The following is a 23441-nucleotide window of genomic DNA, read 5'->3' on the forward strand; positions in this document are numbered from 1 at the left end:
CCATATAATTTTAATTATTCTTTGTTATTAATAAAATACATTTTCTAGTGGTGTTCGATGACATATGTAGCAAGATTTTGTGAGATTTTATATGTAACCGTAAGCTAAAGTATATTCACTAAGATGCTATTTTTTCAAATTAACATATCCTAATTATTATATTTAAGCAACTTTTTTTTATCAGTAGTTTTTTCTGTTTAAATTTTAGTTCATGCCATGGATACCACACCAATCGTTAAAACCATTCAATCAAATGGTAATTTTATTTTACTATTCGTATTAGTAATTATAAACACTTTCTTCAGACACAAAATGGGCTATTTAAGATATAGTAACTTTGCATGCTGCGATTTGAAAGGCTTATTATTTTAACACTATGATACCATTATATTTAGAATATTTCATCTAAATAAGTGGGTTTTTGTTTTTTATAAATAAGATTATACGAGGTGTGTGCAAAAAGTATCGCGAATTTTGAATTTTCGCAGGTCACGTATTTTGAATTTCGATTTTTTTGTGGCGATATGTTAGTACTCATGTCTCTTACTCATGCCGACGAGTTCGGCCATTTTTAATGTTCAGTTAATTGTTGACAGCTGCTTTTCTTGCACGTATTTCGGCTCGTCTTCGATTTTTACCTATTCAAAAATATGGATCGAAGAACCTGTATCAAATTTGGTGTGAAAAACGTAATTAAGTGCGCGAATGCATTCCGAATGTTGACTGTGTCATACGGAGAAGCTACTTTGGACCAAATCAACGTTTATCGGTGGTAAAAAATATTCTCAGAAGTCCGAGAAGATGTAAACGGCGAAAAGCGTGCCGGACGGCCGAGCAGTTTAACAACAAACCAAAAAATTGATGAAGTGAAGAAAATGGTATTGGCCATCCGTCGAATCACATATAGATTGGCTCGTGCCATTCGATTTTTTTCAATGATTAGGGCATGAGATGGATCGCCGCAAAATTCATGAACATTGCTAATGAGATGTTGGTATCTGAATTCTGTCCGCGACGACCCAAATTTGCTCCAGAGGGTCATAACTGGTGACGAATCATGGGTTTGTTATGACGTGGAAACCAAAGCTCGATCATCTCAATGGAAGCAGCCGCTCGAACCAAGACCGAAACATACGCGCCAAGTTCGGTCGAATGTAAAAGTTTTGCTTACCGTTTTCTTCGATTGCAGGGGCGTTGTGCGTCATGAGTTCTTGCCACAGAGTAAAACGTTCAATAAGGAATATTACCTGCAAGTTATGCGGATTTGCGCGAAGCAATCCGACGCTACGCTACGATTGACGAGATAAAGACGGCATCGAAGGAGGAGCTGAACAAGATAAAAGAAATGATTTTTTGAAGTGCTTCGAAGATTGGAAAAAATGTTGGCACAAGTGCTTAATATCTCATGGGGATTTCTGTGAAGGAGACAAAATAGATATTAATGAATAAATAAATAATTTTTGAAAAAACACAAAATTCGCGATACTTTTTGAACACACCTCGTATTACTAGTTTTATGGTATATAGCAATACATGTATTTCATTTTATGCTACATTTATCTATTCTATGTGGGAAGCTCATAAAGTACTTGGCCCTGTGAATGTTAATAACTGTACGTTAAGGAAGGTTAATGCATTTAAATTCTAAGTTTTGCTGAAACTAAAACAAATCTTACATATTTCAAAGCTTTTGAACTAATTTATTTGAAGGTATTGTAAAAACCCTCGTCATGTTATCCGAGTTAATAATTTTTGCTTTAATGTCGATTTATAATGTCATCTATAGAAATTTTAAAACACCAAGGCACGGAAAATATGTATATACAAATTGCTTTTTAACTTTATAAGTAAATAAACAAATCTAAAAATAAAATAAGCCAATAATGAAGATGATCTTCAGCGGCATAATAAAAAGTGGCATGAAACGCGAACACTACATGAGAAACTATATTTAACAGCACTCTAAATAAAAGGAAAATGAGACATTTAATATTGTATGACAATTGTTTGCCCTTTCACTGAAATATTATAAAGTGAAATGCAAAGTAATGTTATTGTAATTATAACAAAACCGGATCGGTGACCGACAAAGCAGTGCCTATGCGTCAGAGAAATGCAAGGTCGTTTGGCGAACAAATCTCTCTTTTTAATAACGATCTTAACGCTTTGTTCAATGATGTTCCGTTCCACGGTTAAATTTCAAAACTAAATAAGAATTTCCTTCATACTTGTCAGTTAAAGCTTTACAAAGATAAGCGCAATACCTTTTCAAAACTCGTGCGCTCCTATTGAAAAACTCTACTAATATACATTTTACAATATAGGTATATACAAATATATGGTAAACTTTTTATACTATATCTCGTAGTGCAATTCAGAACGGACTTTATTCTTTAAGAATAACTTAGATTTAGTTCTTTGTATGGGATTACGATTATATAAGTACATTAATTGGTTAATACATGTTTACCTCAATGTACATGCCTAACAAACATTTCTTGCTTTTACTCTTAAAGTATGAAGAACTATGCCAGCTTGGTATTTAACTATATTTTTACATATCTAACATTTCTGCGGTATAGCATTGCTTTTGTATGGATAGTATATAACTTAATCTAACTTTAATCTCGAAATCGAGAATATGCTACTGAATCACTTTTGTTTTATGTTGTGATTTTGATTAAAAATATAAGCTTATAATAGATTTTTGATAAATATAATAATTAACACTTGCACATTGCAGTGACAACGCCTCTTTTTGGGAATAGTCGAAGTTATGTTGACCCGCATACATACGAAGATCCTAATCAAGCTATCCGGGAATTTGCGCGAGAAATCGATGCAAATTATATAACAATTGAAGCTATTATTGGTAATATATAGATAGTTAACTCCCTCTAAATAAATAATGTGTACTTCCCATAGGTGGAGGCGAATTCGGTGATGTATGTCGAGGTCGACTGAAAATACCCCCTAATTTCGTCCAAGACATAGATGTTGCTATAAAGACACTTAAACCAGGTCTGTAAGACAGCGCTAAAATTGATAATGGTAGTATATGAACCTACATTTTAGGATCTTCTGAAAAGGCTCGGTGTGACTTTTTAACGGAAGCATCAATAATGGGGCAATTCGACCACCCGAATGTTATATATCTTCAGGGTGTGGTGACTCGCTCTAACCCTGTTATGATTATTACCGAGTACATGGAAAATGGTAGTCTGGATACGTTTTTGCGAGTCAATGATGGAAAATTTCAGACTTTGCAGCTTATTGTGATGTTACGTGGCATTTCTAGTGGGATGTCCTATCTAAGTGACATGAATTACGTTCATCGTGATTTAGCCGCTCGAAATGTACTTGTTAATGCTCAACTTATATGTAAAATAGCTGATTTTGGATTATCACGGGAGATAGAAAATGCCAGTGACGCATACACAACACGGGTAAGTTTTAAATAATAGCAATATAAAATCGTGATAAAATAACCATCTCTTAGGGTGGGAAAATACCAGTTCGTTGGACAGCGCCGGAAGCTATTGCTTTTCGTAAGTTTACATCAGCGTCAGATGTATGGTCATATGGTGTAGTTTTATGGGAAGTTATGTCGTATGGTGAGCGACCTTATTGGAACTGGTCAAATCAGGTATTTTTATCGTCTTAAAATATTTGAAAAAATCCAGTTACATCCGTATATTTTCAGGATGTTATAAAAAGTATTGAAAAGGGTTATCGACTTCCAGCACCTATGGATTGCCCTGAAGCATTATACCAGCTAATGCTTGATTGTTGGCAAAAACAACGTACCCATCGGCCAACATTTTCAAGTATAGTATCAACCTTAGATAATTTAGCAAGGCAACCTCAAGCGCTGCTGACAACGAGAAATTCCCCAGAAAATGATGGAACACATATATTAGAAGGACAACGTGGTCATAATATATTTATAAGTACCGACTTGTGGTTGGATAATATTAAAATGTCCCGCTATTCTCAGCATTTCAAAGAGGCTAATTTGGCGACTGCTCAACAGGTAAACATATATTACTACCTAATTAGTGGGGCTATACCACAGCAATAACCATAACCATAACCATCATATTACATCAACTGTTCTGATCTAATGATTGTGGGGGTTGTATTGAATTTTCCTTTTTCGCCATACCCATAAAACAGCTGTAAAATCCACAGCGGGTCGCAACTTATTTGATAGAGTATAAATTCAATATAAGTAAGGCACTTTTTTGATAGTTTAAATTATTTTTAAATGATTTTCAAAATCACTGCTCAATATCAAAACATAATTTCAGAATTGTAAATTAATGAAATTTAGGTAAAAGCATATGTGTCATTTTTTTAGAGACTACTCAATTTATTCACATAAAAAATATATTTACATTCAACATTTTTTACTGAAATAAACAAAAGCATAGAATTCACATAAAAAAATATATTTACGAGGGGGTTGAAATAAACAAAAGCATAGAATTCAAGTCCAATTGAATAATTGTGCAAAATTTAATGTCCTTTAAACATAATACAAAACTCTCTTCTCAGTATTTGGTTCCTTTGGCCTTTATGACGAAAAACTTTATCTTCATCTTTTCTGTACAATTCTGCTGCTGGAGTGACAGTCCTTGGCCGGATATAAATCATGTCGTTCCGGTAACGTGGAACCCACTGTTGTGGGAACGATGTTTGGAGTTGTTTAGGGAGGTTGTAGATGATCCACATCTTGGCTGTTGTTGTTGTTGTTGTAGCAGAATAAACATTCCCCATACTTGCATACGGGGAATGCTGCTGGAGTGACAGTCCTTGGCCGGATATAAATCCGGGTCGCTTCGGTAACGTAGAACCGACTGTCGTGGAAACTATTCACATCTTGGCAACCATGTATGCTCTCTTTAGCACTTTCCATTTGACCCACTTACATTATATTTACTTTAATTATATTTACTTTACTATAATACCTGAAACAATAGTATAAGCATAGAAGTGACGAATAGAGATTTTACCGTTTTTCAGGAGTCTGCAAGTCTCGTATATCTTTTCAGTGAAAAATGTCATGCGTGCGTTCTTGTTTTTCGGACAGTTTCATTACAACCCATTTTATTAGTATCAGGTCAGACCATAAGTTCGTGCGTATTTTACCCATAATTTCACTTTTGTACGATTTTTGCATACAAAAAATTATTCGCGGAATATAACGGAATATTTTCTTTGATATTTTGCATTCAACAAGTGATTTTAATCGCGTATAGAAGCACGTGTTGTTAAAAAATAAAATGGAATCTTCGAACGCGTATAAGAGGCATATTTTGTATTTTTTTTATAAAAGTGGTAAAAGTGCAAAAACTGCTGCTACAGAAATAAACACTGTTCACGGAGAGGATACCGTGAGTGTAAGGACTGCGCAAAAGTGTTTTTAAAATTTCGAAGTGGTAACTGCGTCGTGGAGGATGCCCCGCGTGCTTGTCGTCCTGAAGTCTTTAACTCCGACGCCTTGCTCGAGCTCCTGGAAGCTGAGCCAAATTTGACAGTGAATATGATAGCTCAGAGGTTAAATTCATCGCATGGAACAGTTCACAGGCACCTGGTTCAGTTGGGAAAGGTTTCAAAGTTGGGAAAATGGGTTCCGCATAGAGTTGCTGTCGCCAACCTTCAGCTGAGAGTGAATGTGTGTTCTCAATTGCTGCAACGGCTTGAAAATGAAAGTTTTTTGAACCGTATCGTTACTGGTGATGGAAAATGGGTCCTTTACAATAATCTTGTTCGCAAACGCCAATCGTTAGATAAAGATGAAACACCAGAACCGACCCCTAGAGATGGCCTTCACCCCAAGAAGATTCTCCTGTCTATTTGGTGAGATATCTCCGGTATTGTTTGTTATGAACTTCTGGAACCAAACCAGACGATAACTGCTGATTATTATTCCCATCAGCTATCAAACCTGAATGAGGCACTTAACAAAAATCGACCGTCTTTAGTGAATAGACGCAAAGTTTTGTTTCGCCACGACAACGCTAGACCTTATACCGCAAGGCAAACATTAGGCAAGCTGAACGAGCTCGGATGGGAGCTAATGCCGCATCCACCATACTCTCTGGATATTGCACCTTGTGATTATCACCTTTTCCGTGGACCTCAATCCCATATGAGTAACAAGAACTATTCCTCAAAAGAAGCTATAAAAAGAGATATCGAAGCGTATTTTGGCTCCAAGGACAAACAACTTTTTGAGAAGGGAATTAAAAATTTGGAATATATATTATTGATTAATAAATACTTTAAACATATTTTTTATTAATTTTAAAACCACCTTTAAAAAAGCGCGAACTTATGGACTGACCTGATATTTTCATTTAACATTGAATTAACTTCTATGGTTGATACAAAGGGATTATTTTATCTTCTTTTAAAATAATCCGTTCTTCGAGATAACTGAGTTTTTTGCCTTGGTCGACTTTTATTTACGATCGATAAGTCACTTATATATCTTCTAATTATATAATATATTGCCCTGTATGAGTTCTGTTTGCCAATTTCTTTAAAAGTGTTTTCCTCTTCATGCAATTTCACAATCATTAGTAGTAGTATGTTTTCCTAATGGAGCCATTGTGCAAGAACTATGTTTATAACTTCAAGACTTGTAGCAAACTAAAAACTGTGACACACGTTATTCTTGTATGATTCGTTTTGACATAGTTTCTCAGAATTTGTATGTTTTTATTTCCCAGTATAAAAATGTTGAATGCAAATATATATATATTTCATAATTTTTCTTTATTTTTTTATCTGCTTACATAAAATATTATACCTGTCGCTAGTCAGCAAGTAATTTAATTTACAAAGATATGGAATGAGAGTGATATTGAAGGGCCAATGCCCTCAAGCTCATTTAGAAGAAAAATACACAGCATTTAAAACTGAACCGAAAAGAAATTAATGATGCAAAGCATAATTGGTTAAATATTCAGTATTCTGAAATAGACAACTTACAACTATTGCTCAAAGATAACGCTCTACATAAAAAAATTAAAGAAACTTAAGGCGACCAAAGAAAAAATAACGTTCGGAATTCTCATGATCCAATGGAAATCAAATAATTTCAGGGCAAGAAAAAGTAGAAACTACTGGGTGAAAAATATATGCAGGGTTTATTTAATAATGAATCAAGCAAGACTTTGATTTAAACATTACAAATGATATATTGTTAGGAAAAAGCACAGGGGTTTTGAAAAGGGTATTAAAAGCAATAAATTCAGCAAAAAATAAAACATCCGTAGGACCGGATGAAATTCCAGCTGAATTATACTGCACCTTGAAGGACTATATACAGCATGAACACGTATACAATATTTGAAATAACTGTTGATGTAATTTTTTCCGGAGTTCATATTTATTCATTACAAAAATTGAATTATTTCACTTGCTTTATGACAAAAAATTAACAAAACAACAAAAAAGCGGTATGGCAAAAGTCTGACATCTACTTTGGTTCACTCATGCAAAGCAAACATTGAAAAAGTAACTGTAAAGTACCATTATTCGAAATTTTCTGTTGATGTGATAATTCGTACGAAAATAAAAGAGCGAACCGGCCATCCAAAAAAGCTGTCCAGAAGAGATGTAATTTTTTTTTACTGACAGATCGTGGACCGATAAAGTTAGTAACAAATAAGGCTTAACGAAACTGAGAAAGGATAGAGAGCTGTTAATCATATATGGGCAAACTGTATTATATATTTACTGCATTACCAATAACAGTAATACTGAAATTTAATTTACAATTGGCAGGAAGTTTGTACTGATTTCCGAATAAAATTGCATTGAAAATGTGTTGTTACTGATTACTGGGAAAAAATTCAGGAAAAATACGTTTTTACTTATTACTGCAAAAAAAAACTGCGGTAAAAATACTTTTTTACTTCCGTTTTAGTCTCGTGTCCAATGCCATTCCCAAGTATTTTCCGGTATTGCGACAAGATACTGTAACGGAGATTGTTTTCACCGTGTACAGATTTGCTCCCGTTTAGTTTAATATTCCAGGTTTTAGTCCACATTAAAATTTTAGCAGCCGATGCTTGCAACTTTCTGTTTGAATCGTGCTCGGTGTCGCCCAACAAATTTTATACATGTATCATCAGCAAACGTAGCTACTCTGATTGTAGTAAAAAGAGGTTGCCTGTAAAGTCGGTTTACTGACGATAGTTTAACGTGACAACGTCATAAGAAAATAGTGATGGAATGGTTGCAATTTTCAAAACAAAATTTTAATCTTATTTGTTTGATAGATATTTTGTATGGATATAGAGGAGGAGGTAAATGGAATTGCAATGGAATAGGCCAAGTTACATTTACACAAACGTGGAAAATGACGAAACAGTTATCAAATTCATGAAAGATATCTTCAATTTCGATTTGCATCAGACGTTAATAAGTCAACAACACTAAGAGGCACCATCATCGATTTGCCTTTTTCAAGACACTTTACACTCGAAACACTCCCTTTCATTTCCTACTTTTTCTATCATCGTCCTATTCTCAACAGAATAACACAAATAGTAAGAAGTTAAATATCACATTACTATAAATTCACATATTCACAATATATGTGAATTGCTATACAAATGCGCATATACATGCATATATATGCGCGGGGGCCGATTGTGCTCTTTGTCGTTCGTTCCGCACTCTCGCTTGCAGTTCAAGCACATTAGCTTACATTTGCTTGCGTACGGAATAGATTCGTATATTTAATATGTCCATATGATTTGAATTGTATATGTATATGCATGTTTATATACATATATTAGTATACAACATATCTTATAAGGTATATGGTAAATATTACCATACATTTTTTCCTTCATATATAATAAAAAAATTAATAATAATAACATTAAAACAACAGGTATTATTAACAAACTTGGTTTTATTTTAAATTCTTCAAGTGAATCAAATTAATAATAGTCAATAAGAAGGCATATGCAAATACAAATAGGTGAATTTATATATGTACATATGCGCATATACATACATATATACGCTCACTTAAGTAGGAGAGAGCAAGATGTCGAACGTTGCCGTTCGTTTGCTTTGTTTGCTTTCTCGTTCGTTCCGCGCTTTCGCTTGCAGTTCATTCAATGCAATGAGCAAGGTAACGACAAATGAGCAAGGTAACACTAATGAGCAAGGTAACGACATATGAGCAAGGTAACACTAATGAGCAAGGTAACGACACATTTTTTCGTGCGTGCAGCCTGTTATCACGTCAAAAACTAGTAAGCCTGCTGTGTCGATTTTTTTAATGTTTGAGTAAGCGCGATTTTGTTTTACTCTAAAATTCCTATCAATATATCATTCGAGTAACTCAGTGTATTGCTATTGCAGCATCGTTTCTAGTTTGCAGATCAGGCGTTCATGCCACACTTTATCGAATACCTGAGCGAGCTACTCGTACATCAAGAAATATTGTTGAACAAACTTGGTTGTTTTCTATAGCTTCTTCAATAGTGATATATTTGATCGATCGTGGAATGTTTCTCTCGAAAACCTGATTAGTGAGCTAGTTGCTTGTCTTCTATTATTTGCTTTAGGCGTTTGGAAATAAATTTTTCGAAATGTTCCGATTACTGGAAGCAATGCAATTGGGAGTTCTTCCCGGCTTTGGAAACATTTTAATTTCAGAAATCTTCCATTGGATTTCTAGCATGCATTCATTATTGAAGTTAGTTGTATTAATGCTTTAGGTAATGCATTTTAATTTTAATCCCGGCTGGGATTAAGTCAAATCCTGCACCGAAGTTTTCTGCGCAGATAAGTTTTTCAGTTTTGTATTTAATATTTTATTTTGGTGTTCATGTATCTTAAATTTCACCACTTTGGTCAACCTGTTTAATTCAGTTATAAGAGATGGGGACCTGATTGTCTGCCATCTTTTTCTGCCTTTTCTTTTATTAGTTCAATTATATGTAGTGGAGATCTGTGTTGATAAATTTTCCGCTCAGTTATGCTCAATCATGTAGCTTGTTGAATCTGCGCTGTCAGGTTAGCTGTTTCATTTTCGATTTCGTCGACATTGCTCATTTTGTTTGAAGAGTTTATAAAGATGCCCAGTGTGCTTTTGAAAAATTCCCAATCTGTGAGTTTGTTTGAGAGATATTAATTGCTTTCAGTGATTCTGGTTTCATCATCAAGTGTCATGAATATTGGCGAGTGGTCGGAGTTAAGATCTAAGCCGTCCTCTAGAATCGTTATGCTGTGTGAAATTTGCTTGACTATAAAGAAATCAATCAGACCTGGAGTCTTATTAAGGTGTGATGGCCAGTAGGTAGGATTATATATATATATATATTAGGAGCGCAACTAAGTTTTCGCTGATTTTTTTGATGAAACTAGAACTTTATTCTAAAAAATTGGTTGCAAGTGAATCATTGAAAGTATTGCCCATCGCTGGCTACTACTTTTTCCCATCTTTCTGGTAGATCTCGTATACCGTCGCGGTAAAACTGTTCATCTTTTGAGGCTATCCACGGATCATACCATTTTTTGATGTCTTCATATGAATGGAAGTGCTGGTCAGCTAGACCATGTGCCATCGATTGGAACAGGTGATAATCGGACGGCACAATATCTGGAGAATATGGCGGGTGGGGTAGGATTTCCCATTTCAGTGTTTCCAGGTAGGTTTCAACGTGTTTGGCAACGTGAGGCCGAGCATTGTCATGCTGTAGAATTACTTTTTCATGTCTCTCCGCGTATTGCGGCCGCTTTTCACACAGTGCTCGTCCCAATCGCATCAATTGAAGTTGATACCGATCCCCAGAGATGGTTTCACTTGGTTTTAACAGTTCATAATAAATTACCCTAACTTCGTCCCACCTAATACTTAGCATACACTTCGCAGCGTGAATAATCGGCCGAGGCGACGACGTAGAAACATGACCGGGCAGTCCCCATGACTTTTTTTCTTTAGATTGCTGTAATGAATACATTTTTCATCACCCGTCACGATGCGATGAAGAAAACCCTTCCTTTTTTGCCGCTGGAGCAGTTGTTCACAGGTGAAAAAACGATGTTCAACATTCCTTGGTTTTAACTCATAAGGAACCCCTGTTTCTATATCATTCCCAAAGCATGCAATCGCTTGGAAATGGGTTGGCGGGTAACTCCTAATACTGAAGCAAGCTCTTCTTGCGTTTGACACGGATCCTCATTGAGCAATGTCTCCAATTCAGCGTCTTCGAAGGTTTTTGGCCTTCCTTCACGTGGACGGTCCTCAACATTAAATTCACCGTCTTTGAAGCGACGGAACCATTCTCGGCACATTGTTTTACTTAAAGTAGCATCTCCATAAACTGTTTGAAGCTCTCGATGCGCTTCAGCCGTCGTTTTTTTTGGATGAAAGAGGACACTCCCCGCAAAAGACGATTATTCGGCACAAAATCAGACATTTTCACAAAACCAAAAGTATATGATACCAAAACAAAATCACTAATGTGTCGAAGCAGTTTGTTTACCATATGTCTTAGCTTGGTTTATGACGTTTAGGTTATGTTAGAACCGACTAGCATACACTACTGGGGGCATCTATTGACAAACAGCGAGAACTTAGTTGCACACCTAATACATATAATTGGCGCGTACGCCCTTTTTGGGTGTTTGACCGAGCTCCTCTTCCTACTTGTGGTGTGCGTCTTGATGTTGTTCCACAAATGGGTGGAGCTACAGTTTCAAGCCCACTCTACACGGCAGATATTTTTTTATGAGGAGCTTTTGTATGGCAGAAATATAGTCGGAGGTTTACCATTGCCTGCCGAGGGGCAACCGCTATTAGAAAAAACTTTTTCTTCTTTTTGGTTTTGCACCGAGACTTGGACCTACATTCTTTCTGAATTCCGAATGGTAGTCACGTACCAATCCATTCGGCCACGGCGACGGCGGTAGGTAGGATTGCCTGTTAGAAATACTTTGCCTCCACATTGTTCTGTTGCTTTCCATAATTCCCGACCTTTAGTTGTGGTGAACCGTGATCCCCGGTTCTCATGTATCGCGTTGAAGTCGCCACCAATAATGATTCTTCTTCTGTCTTTGTGGGCTATATAGAGTAGTAACTATCAGGTCATGACTACTAAATTTAATTCCAACTGATGTTACTGAGGTAGGTAGGTGATAGTTACTGGCAGTTACAAATCAATAAACAACCGCTAGTAAGAAAACATGCAGATGGTCTTAGAAAATGGATCTCAAGCGGTATTGCTAAGCGAACAATGTGTCCAATCCGAGAAAGCTTAGATCGAAGACAAGTCGAGAACTGCCGCCGTAAGACTGCCTATGGGGACACAACGTTCGCAGTTACTGCGAAAGGATCAAAGGATTCGCCTATCCACAAACAGCCAACTTACAATGATGAGTTGTTACCTTACACCGAACGGCAAAATAGATGAATTCAACCGGAAATTGGGAAGCATAGAAGTCAAAGCACTGACATTAGAAGGACGCCCTAATCTTAGAGGGAAACTAGGTTAAGTGGTGCTCAGCACAGGAGTGTCTACGTATCGAAAGCCAGGTTGTGAAACCACCACACTTGACATTACCCTAGCTTCGGAAAGCATAGCTACGTTTATTAAATACTGGAGAGTCCTGGAAGAGTGCAATGGAAATGGCCATCAATATATCTCATTTTGTATTGAAATAAGAAACCAACAAGTGCGTGAAAATCGAAATAAAATTATACGCAAATGAAACATAAACAAGCAAAATCCAACGACGCTCCTTGGAACTCAATTGTCTAAAATAAAACGACGGTCTGTACAAATAGTACAGCAAAAACACTAGTTAAGACAACAATGCTATACATTATGATAGGATTAAACGCATCTATGCCTTAAATAGTTATGATCAAAAAAAGAAATGCTGTATACTGGTGGACACGCGAGATTGCAGAACTTAGAGAGATATGGATCCACAAGCGTAGAAAGTATACTAGAGCAAGAAGTTTGGGCCCAGCGATAACGGAATCCGAAGAATAGCCTGCTGTTTATTCAGACAACTTGTTGTTTCAAGTATAAAACTCTTTTCTTGAAGATAATTTCCCGAATCAGTGGAACTACACTGCGTGCTAATATATATTTAAGTAAATCTATACATACAACAAATATGAGGCAGAACACAGAGTTGCAGTATCAGCTATCTTTCCATACTTCACCACATAACTATTGAAATTTTTTTGACATTATCTTCTGTTTACGTTGTTGCTGCTTCTAAGCTACTTACTTAGGTGGCGCTACAACCGTTTGTCGATTTTGGCCGAAATCAAAATAGCCTGCCAGCTGTTTCTCTCCTGCACTTCCTGGTGGCAGTTACAAATCCCGACCACTGACAGGTCCTGCTTGATGAGTCTCCAAATACTAAAATATGTGTGTTTCATTTAACCGATAAAGATCTTGTAATAAGACTAGCAATTCTTCTTAGCCAAAATAAACATATCTTTGAATTATATCGACTCATAAATCATTTCAATTTTTGAATGTAAAATTAACGAATAGAGATATTAAATCACTGCCGAAAAATAGTTCACATAAATTACCTATTTCAAATTCCGTGCTTCAAGAATTTTTCACAACAAATGAATCGATAGTAAGCAATACGAACAATAGCTTTGCAGAAAAAATATAATATAATATAAAATATCAACAATTGTAGACTTCCACAGAAACACCTTTGCTTCCGATGAACAAAATTAAAGCTCCGCAATTTAAAAAGAAATGAATGATATGCTAGAAGATGTGGTATTACCTTTAGCGACGGGTTGGGAATTTTGGAAACAATATATAAGCTTTATGTTATGCTTGGCTTCTGCCATGTAAAAGCTCCTCATAAAAATATCTGCCGTTCGGAGTCGGCTTAAAACTGTAGGTCCCTCCATTTGTGGAACAACATCAAGGCGCACACCACAAATAGGAGGAGGAGCTCGGCCAAACACCCAAAAAGGGTGTACGCGCCAATTATATATATATATATATACATATATGCTTGGCTTCACGCACGCATAATTGTAAAAACGCCTTTTATATTTTATAAATTATTAAGAGCAAACATTAGAATAGTTTAACAGACATGAATTTAGAAGAACTAATGAAGGATAGTTCCGTGTGTAGAAGTCCACGCAAGTGGGGAAAGTCCGTGATCGCCATTCATTCGGGAGTGGTTAGGTCGATTTTTCTGCATAGGGTCCAAGCAGCTCACAACTTCCGGGCTTCACCCAAGTATCCTTTGGGTAGCTCCGGAATATCCGTTTGTGATCGAGCTAATGTGAGAAGGCGAAGAAACGCAGGATATTTGGTTTTGCGTTGAGTTTGGGACACGCCACGTAATAATCTCCTCTAATAAAAACAAATCAAAGCAACGAATGAGAACTGTTTACTCTAATGACGACCCTTACAAACGCACTAAGAATTATGATTTGAGGGTATGCATCTGGAATGTTCGGTCCCTTAATGGCCAAGGTGCATCTGCCCGACTGGTTGATGTCCTCGTAAGAGCAAAAGCTGTCATCCCTGCCATTCAAGAGATGCGATGGACGGGGAAAGACAAGAAAATCTTAGGACCTTGCGACGTCTACCACAGCGGATATGTAAACGGGCGCAAATTCGGTGTTGGAGATGTTGTGGGAGACAGACTTTGTGGCCATGTACTTAGGTTCGCTCCGGTGGACGAGAGTGTCGCAATAACAAGCATCAAAGCGAGATTCTTTAACCTCTCGCTCATTCGCGCCACGGCCCGACGGAAAATATAGGGATAGCGGCCGCCGTAGCAGAATGGGTTGGTGCGTGATTACCATTCGGAATTCACAGAGAGGTCGTTGGTTCGAATCTCGGTGAAAGCAAAATTAATAAAAACATTTTTCTAATAGCGGCCGCCCCTCGGCAGGAAATGGCAAACCTCCGAGTGTATTTCTGCCATGAAAAAGCTCCTCATAAAAATATCTGCCGTTCGGAGTCGGCTTGAAACTGTAGGTCCCTCCATTTGTGGAACAACATCGAGACGCACACCACAAATAAGAGGAGGAGCTCGACCAAACACCTAACAGGAGTGTACGCGCCAATTATTTTTTTTTTTTTTTTTTATATATATTTTGCTCCAACAGTCGGAATATTCAGCTTGCACGACGAAACATTCTGTAACGAACAGATTCTAATCGACTTCGCTGGGGATCGATACATGGCAGTCTGCAGCACCAGATTCCAGCATAAGAAGATACACCAAGCTGCGTGCCTGTCTCCTGATCGAAAAACGCGAAACCAGACCGATCATGTTGTGATAGATAGAAGACACGCTTCTAGTGTTTTAAATGTATGAACGAGCCGAGAGCCCAACATCGACTCAGATCCTTACCTCGTTGCGGCCAAAATAGGAGTACGAGTACGCCTCTGTCTAGCAAAAAACGTACAACACAAAGAATGTTCGACATAGAAAAATTTCAATCCAAACTAACAGCCTGAATATTCGCCATTCGACTCTCACTTCTGCTCTCTCACAGTAGGGACCAACAATCCGGCATCCACAAGCGATAGAACAACATTTCTCATTCTTGACCTACCGTATTGTACTGGAAGCTAGTGGGAAATCGCCCTTAATAATAGCGGGTGATTTCAACACCTGGGCTACCGAATGAGGCAGCCGGCGCGCAAATAAAAGAGGATAGATGCTTCTTGAACCATTCGCTCCACTCCACATTACTGTTCAAAGCGGGTCAGCTTCCACCTACCGTAAGATGGGAATGGGGTCAGTCATAGATATTATCCTGGCAAATGATTTTCTTGCTCCAAAGATCAAATGGAGGCTGAGTGAGGGCTACACGCACAGTGACCATCAAGCTATCATAATGGACATTACTGAAGGGAATCTTAAATTGCACCTAAGCCGACAGGTCCAAAGTGGAAGGACGAGAAGCTTGATAGTAAAGGCCTAAAATTTATGATTGAGCAACTTGAACCCCCTGCTGGTTCTGCCGAGAATAGGACGAAACTCCTAGTAGAAGGACTATCCATACTGCTGGTGGACCGAAAACATTAAATCACTAAGATCTCAATGCCTCCGCGCTAGACGCAAGATGCAGCACAGTACATAGAGACCTGATTTTGTTGAAAATGTTCAAAATCCGAGATCAGCCAAGCAGGTGCTAAAAATAGCCATTAAAACTAGCAAGCAAGAAAGTTTCAAGAAGCTTTGTGGGGAAGTTGATATTAACCCCTGGGACACTGTGTACCGGGTGGTGTTATCCAAAGCGAAAAATGTACTCACACGCCAAATTACTTTCCCAGTAAGGTTGCGCAAAATTAAAGATCTGAAAACATTTTGTAATCCTGCATACAACACGAAGTGTCATCTGCTTCGTGTCACCGAACAAGAACTTCAAGCGGCGTGTATTAAAATAAAGTCTAAAAAAGCTCCAGGTCCAGATGGTATACCAAATAGAGCCATGAAATTAGCGATTTCCAAACGTCCAGACATATTTCATGCACTATTCCAAACCTGCCTTATTGAAGGCACTTTCTCAAAGAGGTGGAAGAAGCAAACACTTTTTCTTTTACACAAAGGCAACAAAAAACCTGGCGCTGCACCTAAAGAAGACTTCCGACCCTGTGAGCCAGTCCAAGCTACTAGATGACATTTTACAGTCGACAATCCCGCCAGGCCTGCAGAGGTGGTCAGCGAACTATCTGAGTGGTCGATATTCATCGGTGATATTTCGACACCACATCTCTAAACAGAGGAAGATAAAGCAAAGAAGTTCCGCAGGGTGAGGTCCTTTCACCCTAGCTTATCAACTTCTACATCTCGAAACTCCGCCAGTCACCAGAGTGAGAGAGTGTCCCTGGTCTTCATTTTGGGAGTTACCTACGACAGTTTGCTCTCTTTCTCTGCGCATATAACCGCTACAGCCACCAAAGTTTAAAATCGCAACAAGGTCTAGTACTTGCCGACAGCACTTGGAGTAAAGACAAAAAAATATTACTGTCGACATTAAAGGCATAACCGGCCGGTTCTAAATTGCGCTGCGCCTCTTTGGTCGCCTGGAACTAGTGATTCGCAGTGGACACAGCTACAGACATGCCAAAACACTGCTATTCGGATAGCGACAGGATGCCTACTAATGTCCCCCCAACAACATTTACGTAATGATGCCCAGATGCGCCCCATGAAAGAGAACAAAAAACTGCTCAGCAAGCAGTTTCTGTTAGCGTACTACCGTAGGTCCCACCCTTGCAGACACCTGCTTGGGCCCGAGCCGCCTCCCAGGAACGTCAAAAGACACCTCCTCAATTAAGTCGACGAGATCCAGATCGGATAGTGTACAGACAGACTATAACGACATTCATGAGACACCTTCTTACCTCCCGACCGCCGAATGTCGGAGTCCAACCACGACCCACAGCAGACGAACAGCTCCAGCTTCCTCGTAAGTCCCGCATAACCTTGGCACAATTACGTTTGAATACTGTAGCAAGTTAAACTCCTACTTATCTAGAATTGACGCCGACATACTAAACATATGTCCAGCATGTGAAGGCACCCCGCACAACACTAACCACCTTTTCACATGCCCCATCAAACGCACTCATCCAACACCCCTCTCCCTATGGATCCAACCTGTCGAAACAGAAAGTGTCCTGGGTCTACATTAGATGAGCTAGAAGAAGACGACCAGTGATCTACATAACACTGACAGGGTTAAGTATACTGCTACAACAACAACATCCCGATATGCCTATTCTTGATGACGACTGAGACGTTAGAATAACGATAACGCGACTAAAGGACAATAAAGCCGCGGAAGCTGACGTACTGCCAGCGGAGCTTTTCAAATATGGCGGCGAAGAGCTGGTAAGATGCATGCATCAGCTTCTATGCAAAATATGGTAGGATGAATGCATGCTTGCCGATTGGAATTTAAGTGTGCTCTGCCTAATCTACAAGAAGGGTGATCCTGCAATCTGTGCTAAATATCATCTATAAGCTTCTAGCGAGCGTATTGCGTGAAAGGCTGAAGTCCAACATCAACCAACTGATTGGGCCTGTTCAGTGAGGCTTTAGACCTGGAAAATCTGCAATCGACCAGATATTCACAATACGCCAAATCTTGGAAAATACCCATGAAAGGAGAATCGTCACACCATATTTTTGCCGATTTCAAAGCTCCGATAAACAGCATGAAAGGTGTCTGAATTTGGTATCCCTGCAAAACTGATACGACTATGCAAAATGACGTTGCTCAATACCAGTAGCGCTGTCAGAATTGGGAAGGAGCTCTCCGAGCCGTTTGATACCAAATGAGTTTTCAGTCTGGGTGACTCGCTGTCGTGTGACGTCTTTAACCTCATGCTCGAAAAGATTGTGCGAGCGGCAGAACTTAATCGCTCAGACACAATTTTTATAAGAGAGTACAATGTTGGCGTATGCTGATGATATTCATATCATTGGCCTGAGCAACCATGCTGTTACTTCTGCCTTTTCTAAACTGGATAAAGAAGTAAAGCGGATGTGTATGCTGGTGAACTAGGACAAAATGAGGTATCTCCTGTCATCAAACAGTCGGCGCATTTGCGTATCGGCACCCACGTCACCATTGACAGTTATGATTTCGGGGTTGTAAAAGATTTCGTTTATCTATGAACCAGCATAAAAACCTATAATAATATCAACTTTAAATTCAACGTGCCGAAAAGTGCTTCTTTGGACTAAGTAGGCAATCGAGAAGTAAATTCCTGTCTCGACGAACAAAACTAACACTTAATAAGGCTCTCATCATGTATGTCCTATCGTATGTTGCATAAGCGTGGACGATGACAACATCTAATGAAGAGAAAGATTCTGCAGAAGATTTTTAGACCTTTGGACGTTAGCAGCGTCGATTATGACAGGCGATGGAACAAGGAGCTGCATAAGCATTACGACGACGTAACCATAATGCAGCGAATAAGACCCAGCGGCTTCGTCAGGTGGAGAAAGACTTGGGGTCACTTGGTGTTTCCAACAGGCGCTGGTTAGGACGAGAAAGAAACGACTGGCGTGCTTTGTTAAACTCGGCAAAGATCGCTTAAGCGATTATCACATCAATTAAGAAGAAGACGAAGAGGGTAATATTTGATATAGCAACATTCAAAATATTTCTTAGGCAAATTATTGCCTTGTCAAGCGTATGCTTCATAATTTTTGCCCGAAATTTTATCGTATCCTAGAGTTCTTTTGAATTTTTGTTTTACTTCTATAATTTTTTAATGTGCTTCTTATTCTCGTTTGCTCTATCAGTATAAATCTCACGTCGTTATTACCATTTTCAAATGTATCTTTAAAATGTTAACATGTTTGCTCTTTCTGAAGAGGAGGTTCTGGTGCATTTTCCATTTGTTGTTTTTATAGATAATAAATGGACATAGCGTAGCTCCCACCATTTTTGTATCGCCTTTCAAAGTGCGTAGTCTGAATTTTTTGTTGTGTTAATATTTTTAAGATAATTGCTAACTCTTTTATATTCTTCCTTTTGGACTATGTAGAAGAAGGTCTCTTATCTCGTGTCCCAACTTGTTTAGCCTTATTTTGTTGCCTGCCATTTCTTCCTTAGCTTTATTGGTCTTGTTGTAGCAGCATAATCATTCCCCGTACATATAAGGGAAATGCTGCTGAAGTGACCGTCCTTGGCCGGATTTAAATCCGGGTCGTTCCGGTAACGTAAAACCGACTGTCGTGGGAACTTTTTTTCTTGCCTGCCATTTCTTCCTTAGCTTTCTCTTTTGTTTCAGTTTCTTTTTTATGGTTTCGGGGTTCAATTGGTGAAGAGGGTGTAGACTTACTAACTGACGTAATGGTCTTGTAATTAAAAAATGCTATAGCTATCTCAATTTCAGGATTCCATAAACTCCGTAAAAGCATTCCACTCTGTACGATGGTTATAAAGTGGTCGATTTACTATTTGTTGTGGTGGTGATCAGAAGGAAACTTAAGACAATATTCAATTATCGGCGTGTTTGAATTAATTGATTTTATGATACGAGTAAAGAAAGTCAGGCCAGTCAGGTACTTTTTTAATGTCAGAATGCCAGTAACTGGGTTCTCTACTTATAAATTTCAAATTGTGTGTTCTGATAGCATCAAGTAGGGAATTTCCTTTGGTGTTTGTTAATCTTGAGAACCATATCATATTTTTTCGTTAAAATTCAACTTCTAAGAGTTTTAAGGTAGCTAGCGTAGCTCTTTATCTGCTGTAGGTGGTGGTTGGACTCCGATTACGGAATTCGGTGGTCGAGAGCTTAGGAAGGTGGTAGGTGTCCCCTCATGAATGTCGTTTGTAGTCCCTCTGTACACTGTCCGATCCAGTAATTGTCGATCTGTTTTGCCCTGGATCTCGTCGGCGTAATTGAGGAGGTGCCTCCTGACGTGCCACGGAGGCGGCTCGGGCTCACGCAGGTGTCTGCTTGGGTGGGACCTACGGTAGCACCTTAACAGAAATTTCTTGCTGAGCAGTTTGTTGTGCTCCTTCATGGCGAGCATCTGAGCCTGGTCTTGTAGGTTTTGAAGTTGGGACATCAGTGGACATCCCGTCGCAGTCCGAATGGCAGTGTTCTGGCAAGTCTGAAGCTTCGTCCAGGCGACCAGATAGGCGCAGCATAATATAGAACCGGCCGGCCAATTGCCTTAAATGTCGATAACAACATTTCTTTCTTTTTGTCCCAAGAGCTGCCGGCAAGCGATTTGAGGGTCCAGAGGGAGAGGGGTGTTAGATGAGTGGGTTTTAAGGGGCATCTGAAAAGGTGGATAGTGTCGTGCGGGGTACTTTCACATCCAGGACATATGTTTGGTATGTCGGGGTCAATTCTGGATAAGTAGGAGTTTACCTGCTACAATATCCAGAACGTAATTTTGCCAGTTTCACGCGGGTCTCACGGGGAAGCTGGAACTCTTCATCTGCTGTAGGTGGTGGTTGGACTCCGATTTCGGCATTCAGTGGTCGGGAGCTTAGGAAGGTGTTGACTGTCTCCCGATGAATGTCGTTTATTGTCTGTCTAAACACAGTCTGGACCGAAACTCCTAGTAGAAGGACTATCCATACTGCTGGTGGACCGAAAACATTAAATCACTAAGATCTCAATGCCTCCGCGCTAGACGCAAGATGCAGCACAGTACATAGAGACCTGATTTTGTTGAAAATGCTCAAAATCCGAGATCAGCCAAGCAGGCGCTAAAAATAGCCATTAAAACTAGCAAGCAAGAAAGTTTCAAGAAGCTTTGTGGGGAAGTTGATATTAACCCCTGGGACACTGTGTACCGGGTGGTGTTATCCAAAGCGAAAAATGTACTCACACGCCAAATTACTTTCCCAGTAAGGTTGCGCAAAATTAAAGATCTGAAAACATTTTGTAATCCTGCATACAACACGAAGTGTCATCTGCTTCGTGTCACCGAACAAGAACTTCAAGCGGCGTGTATTAAAATAAAGTCTAAAAAAGCTCCAGGTCCAGATGGTATACCAAATAGAGCCATGAAATTAGCGATTTCCAAACGTCCAGACATATTTCATGCACTATTCCAAACCTGCCTTATTGAAGGCACTTTCTCAAAGAGGTGGAAGAAGCAAACACTTTTTCTTTTACACAAAGGCAACAAAAAACCTGGCGCTGCACCTAAAGAAGACTTCCGACCCTGTGAGCCAGTCCAAGCTACTAGATGACATTTTACAGTCGACAATCCCGCCAGGCCTGCAGAGGTGGTCAGCGAACTATCTGAGTGGTCGATATTCATCGGTGATATTTCGACACCACATCTCTAAACAGAGGAAGATAAAGCAAAGAAGTTCCGCAGGGTGAGGTCCTTTAACCCTAGCTTATCAACTTCTACATCTCGAAACTCCGCCAGTCACCAGAGTGAGAGAGTGTCCCTGGTCTTCATTTTGGGAGTTACCTACGACAGTTTGCTCTCTTTCTCTGCGCATATAACCGCTACAGCCACCAAAGTTTAAAATCGCAACAAGGTCTAGTACTTGCCGACAGCACTTGGAGTAAAGACAAAAAAATATTGCTGTCGACATTAAAGGCATAACCGGCCGGTTCTAAATTGCGCTGCGCCTCTTTGGTCGCCTGGAACTAGTGATTCGCAGTGGACACAGCTACAGACATGCCAAAACACTGCTATTCGGATAGCGACAGGATGCCTACTAATGTCCCCCCAACAACATTTACGTAATGATGCCCAGATGCGCCCCATGAAAGAGAACAAAAAACTGCTCAGCAAGCAGTTTCTGTTAGCGTACTACCGTAGGTCCCACCCTTGCAGACACCTGCTTGGGCCCGAGCCGCCTCCCAGGAACGTCAAAAGACACCTCCTCAATTAAGTCGACGAGATCCAGATCGGATAGTGTACAGACAGACTATAACGACATTCATGAGACACCTTCTTACCTCCCGACCGCCGAATGTCGGAGTCCAACCACGACCCACAGCAGACGAACAGCTCCAGCTTCCTCGTAAGTCCCGCATAACCTTGGCACAATTACGTTTGAATACTGTAGCAAGTTAAACTCCTACTTATCTAGAATTGACGCCGACATACTAAACATATGTCCAGCATGTGAAGGCACCCCGCACAACACTAACCACCTTTTCACATGCCCCATCAAACGCACTCATCCAACACCCCTCTCCCTATGGATCCAACCTGTCGAAACAGAAAGTGTCCTGGGTCTACATTAGATGAGCTAGAAGAAGACGACCAGTGATCTACATAACACTGACAGGGTTAAGTATACTGCTACAACAACAACATCCCGATATGCCTATTCTTGATGACGACTGAGACGTTAGAATAACGATAACGCGACTAAAGGACAATAAAGCCGCGGAAGCTGACGTACTGCCAGCGGAGCTTTTCAAATATGGCGGCGAAGAGCTGGTAAGATGCATGCATCAGCTTCTATGCAAAATATGGTAGGATGAATGCATGCTTGCCGATTGGAATTTAAGTGTGCTCTGCCTAATCTACAAGAAGGGTGATCCTGCAATCTGTGCTAAATATCATCTATAAGCTTCTAGCGAGCGTATTGCGTGAAAGGCTGAAGTCCAACATCAACCAACTGATTGGGCCTGTTCAGTGAGGCTTTAGACCTGGAAAATCTGCAATCGACCAGATATTCACAATACGCCAAATCTTGGAAAATACCCATGAAAGGAGAATCGTCACACCATATTTTTGCCGATTTCAAAGCTCCGATAAACAGCATGAAAGGTGTCTGAATTTGGTATCCCTGCAAAACTGATACGACTATGCAAAATGACGTTGCTCAATACCAGTAGCGCTGTCAGAATTGGGAAGGAGCTCTCCGAGCCGTTTGATACCAAATGAGTTTTCAGTCTGGGTGACTCGCTGTCGTGTGACGTCTTTAA

At 39.3% G+C, this 23441-nt stretch overlaps 1 protein-coding gene across 1 annotated transcript in view; it reads left to right on the forward strand.

The window, feature by feature from the left end:
* Positions 1-23441, forward strand: part of LOC128869572 (ephrin type-A receptor 4a-like) — a 100053-nt gene that overhangs the window by 60518 nt on the left and 16094 nt on the right. The window contains exons 2-6 of the mRNA XM_054112147.1: positions 2744-2872; positions 2926-3021; positions 3076-3446; positions 3500-3646; positions 3704-4033. Of these exons, the coding sequence (XP_053968122.1) occupies positions 2744-2872; positions 2926-3021; positions 3076-3446; positions 3500-3646; positions 3704-4033 (1073 nt within the window). The remainder of the gene's footprint in view (positions 1-2743; positions 2873-2925; positions 3022-3075; positions 3447-3499; positions 3647-3703; positions 4034-23441) is intronic.

This window comes from Anastrepha ludens, chromosome X (genome assembly GCF_028408465.1).
Source record: "Anastrepha ludens isolate Willacy chromosome X, idAnaLude1.1, whole genome shotgun sequence".
In the NCBI taxonomy this organism is placed as follows: domain Eukaryota; kingdom Metazoa; phylum Arthropoda; class Insecta; order Diptera; family Tephritidae; genus Anastrepha; species Anastrepha ludens.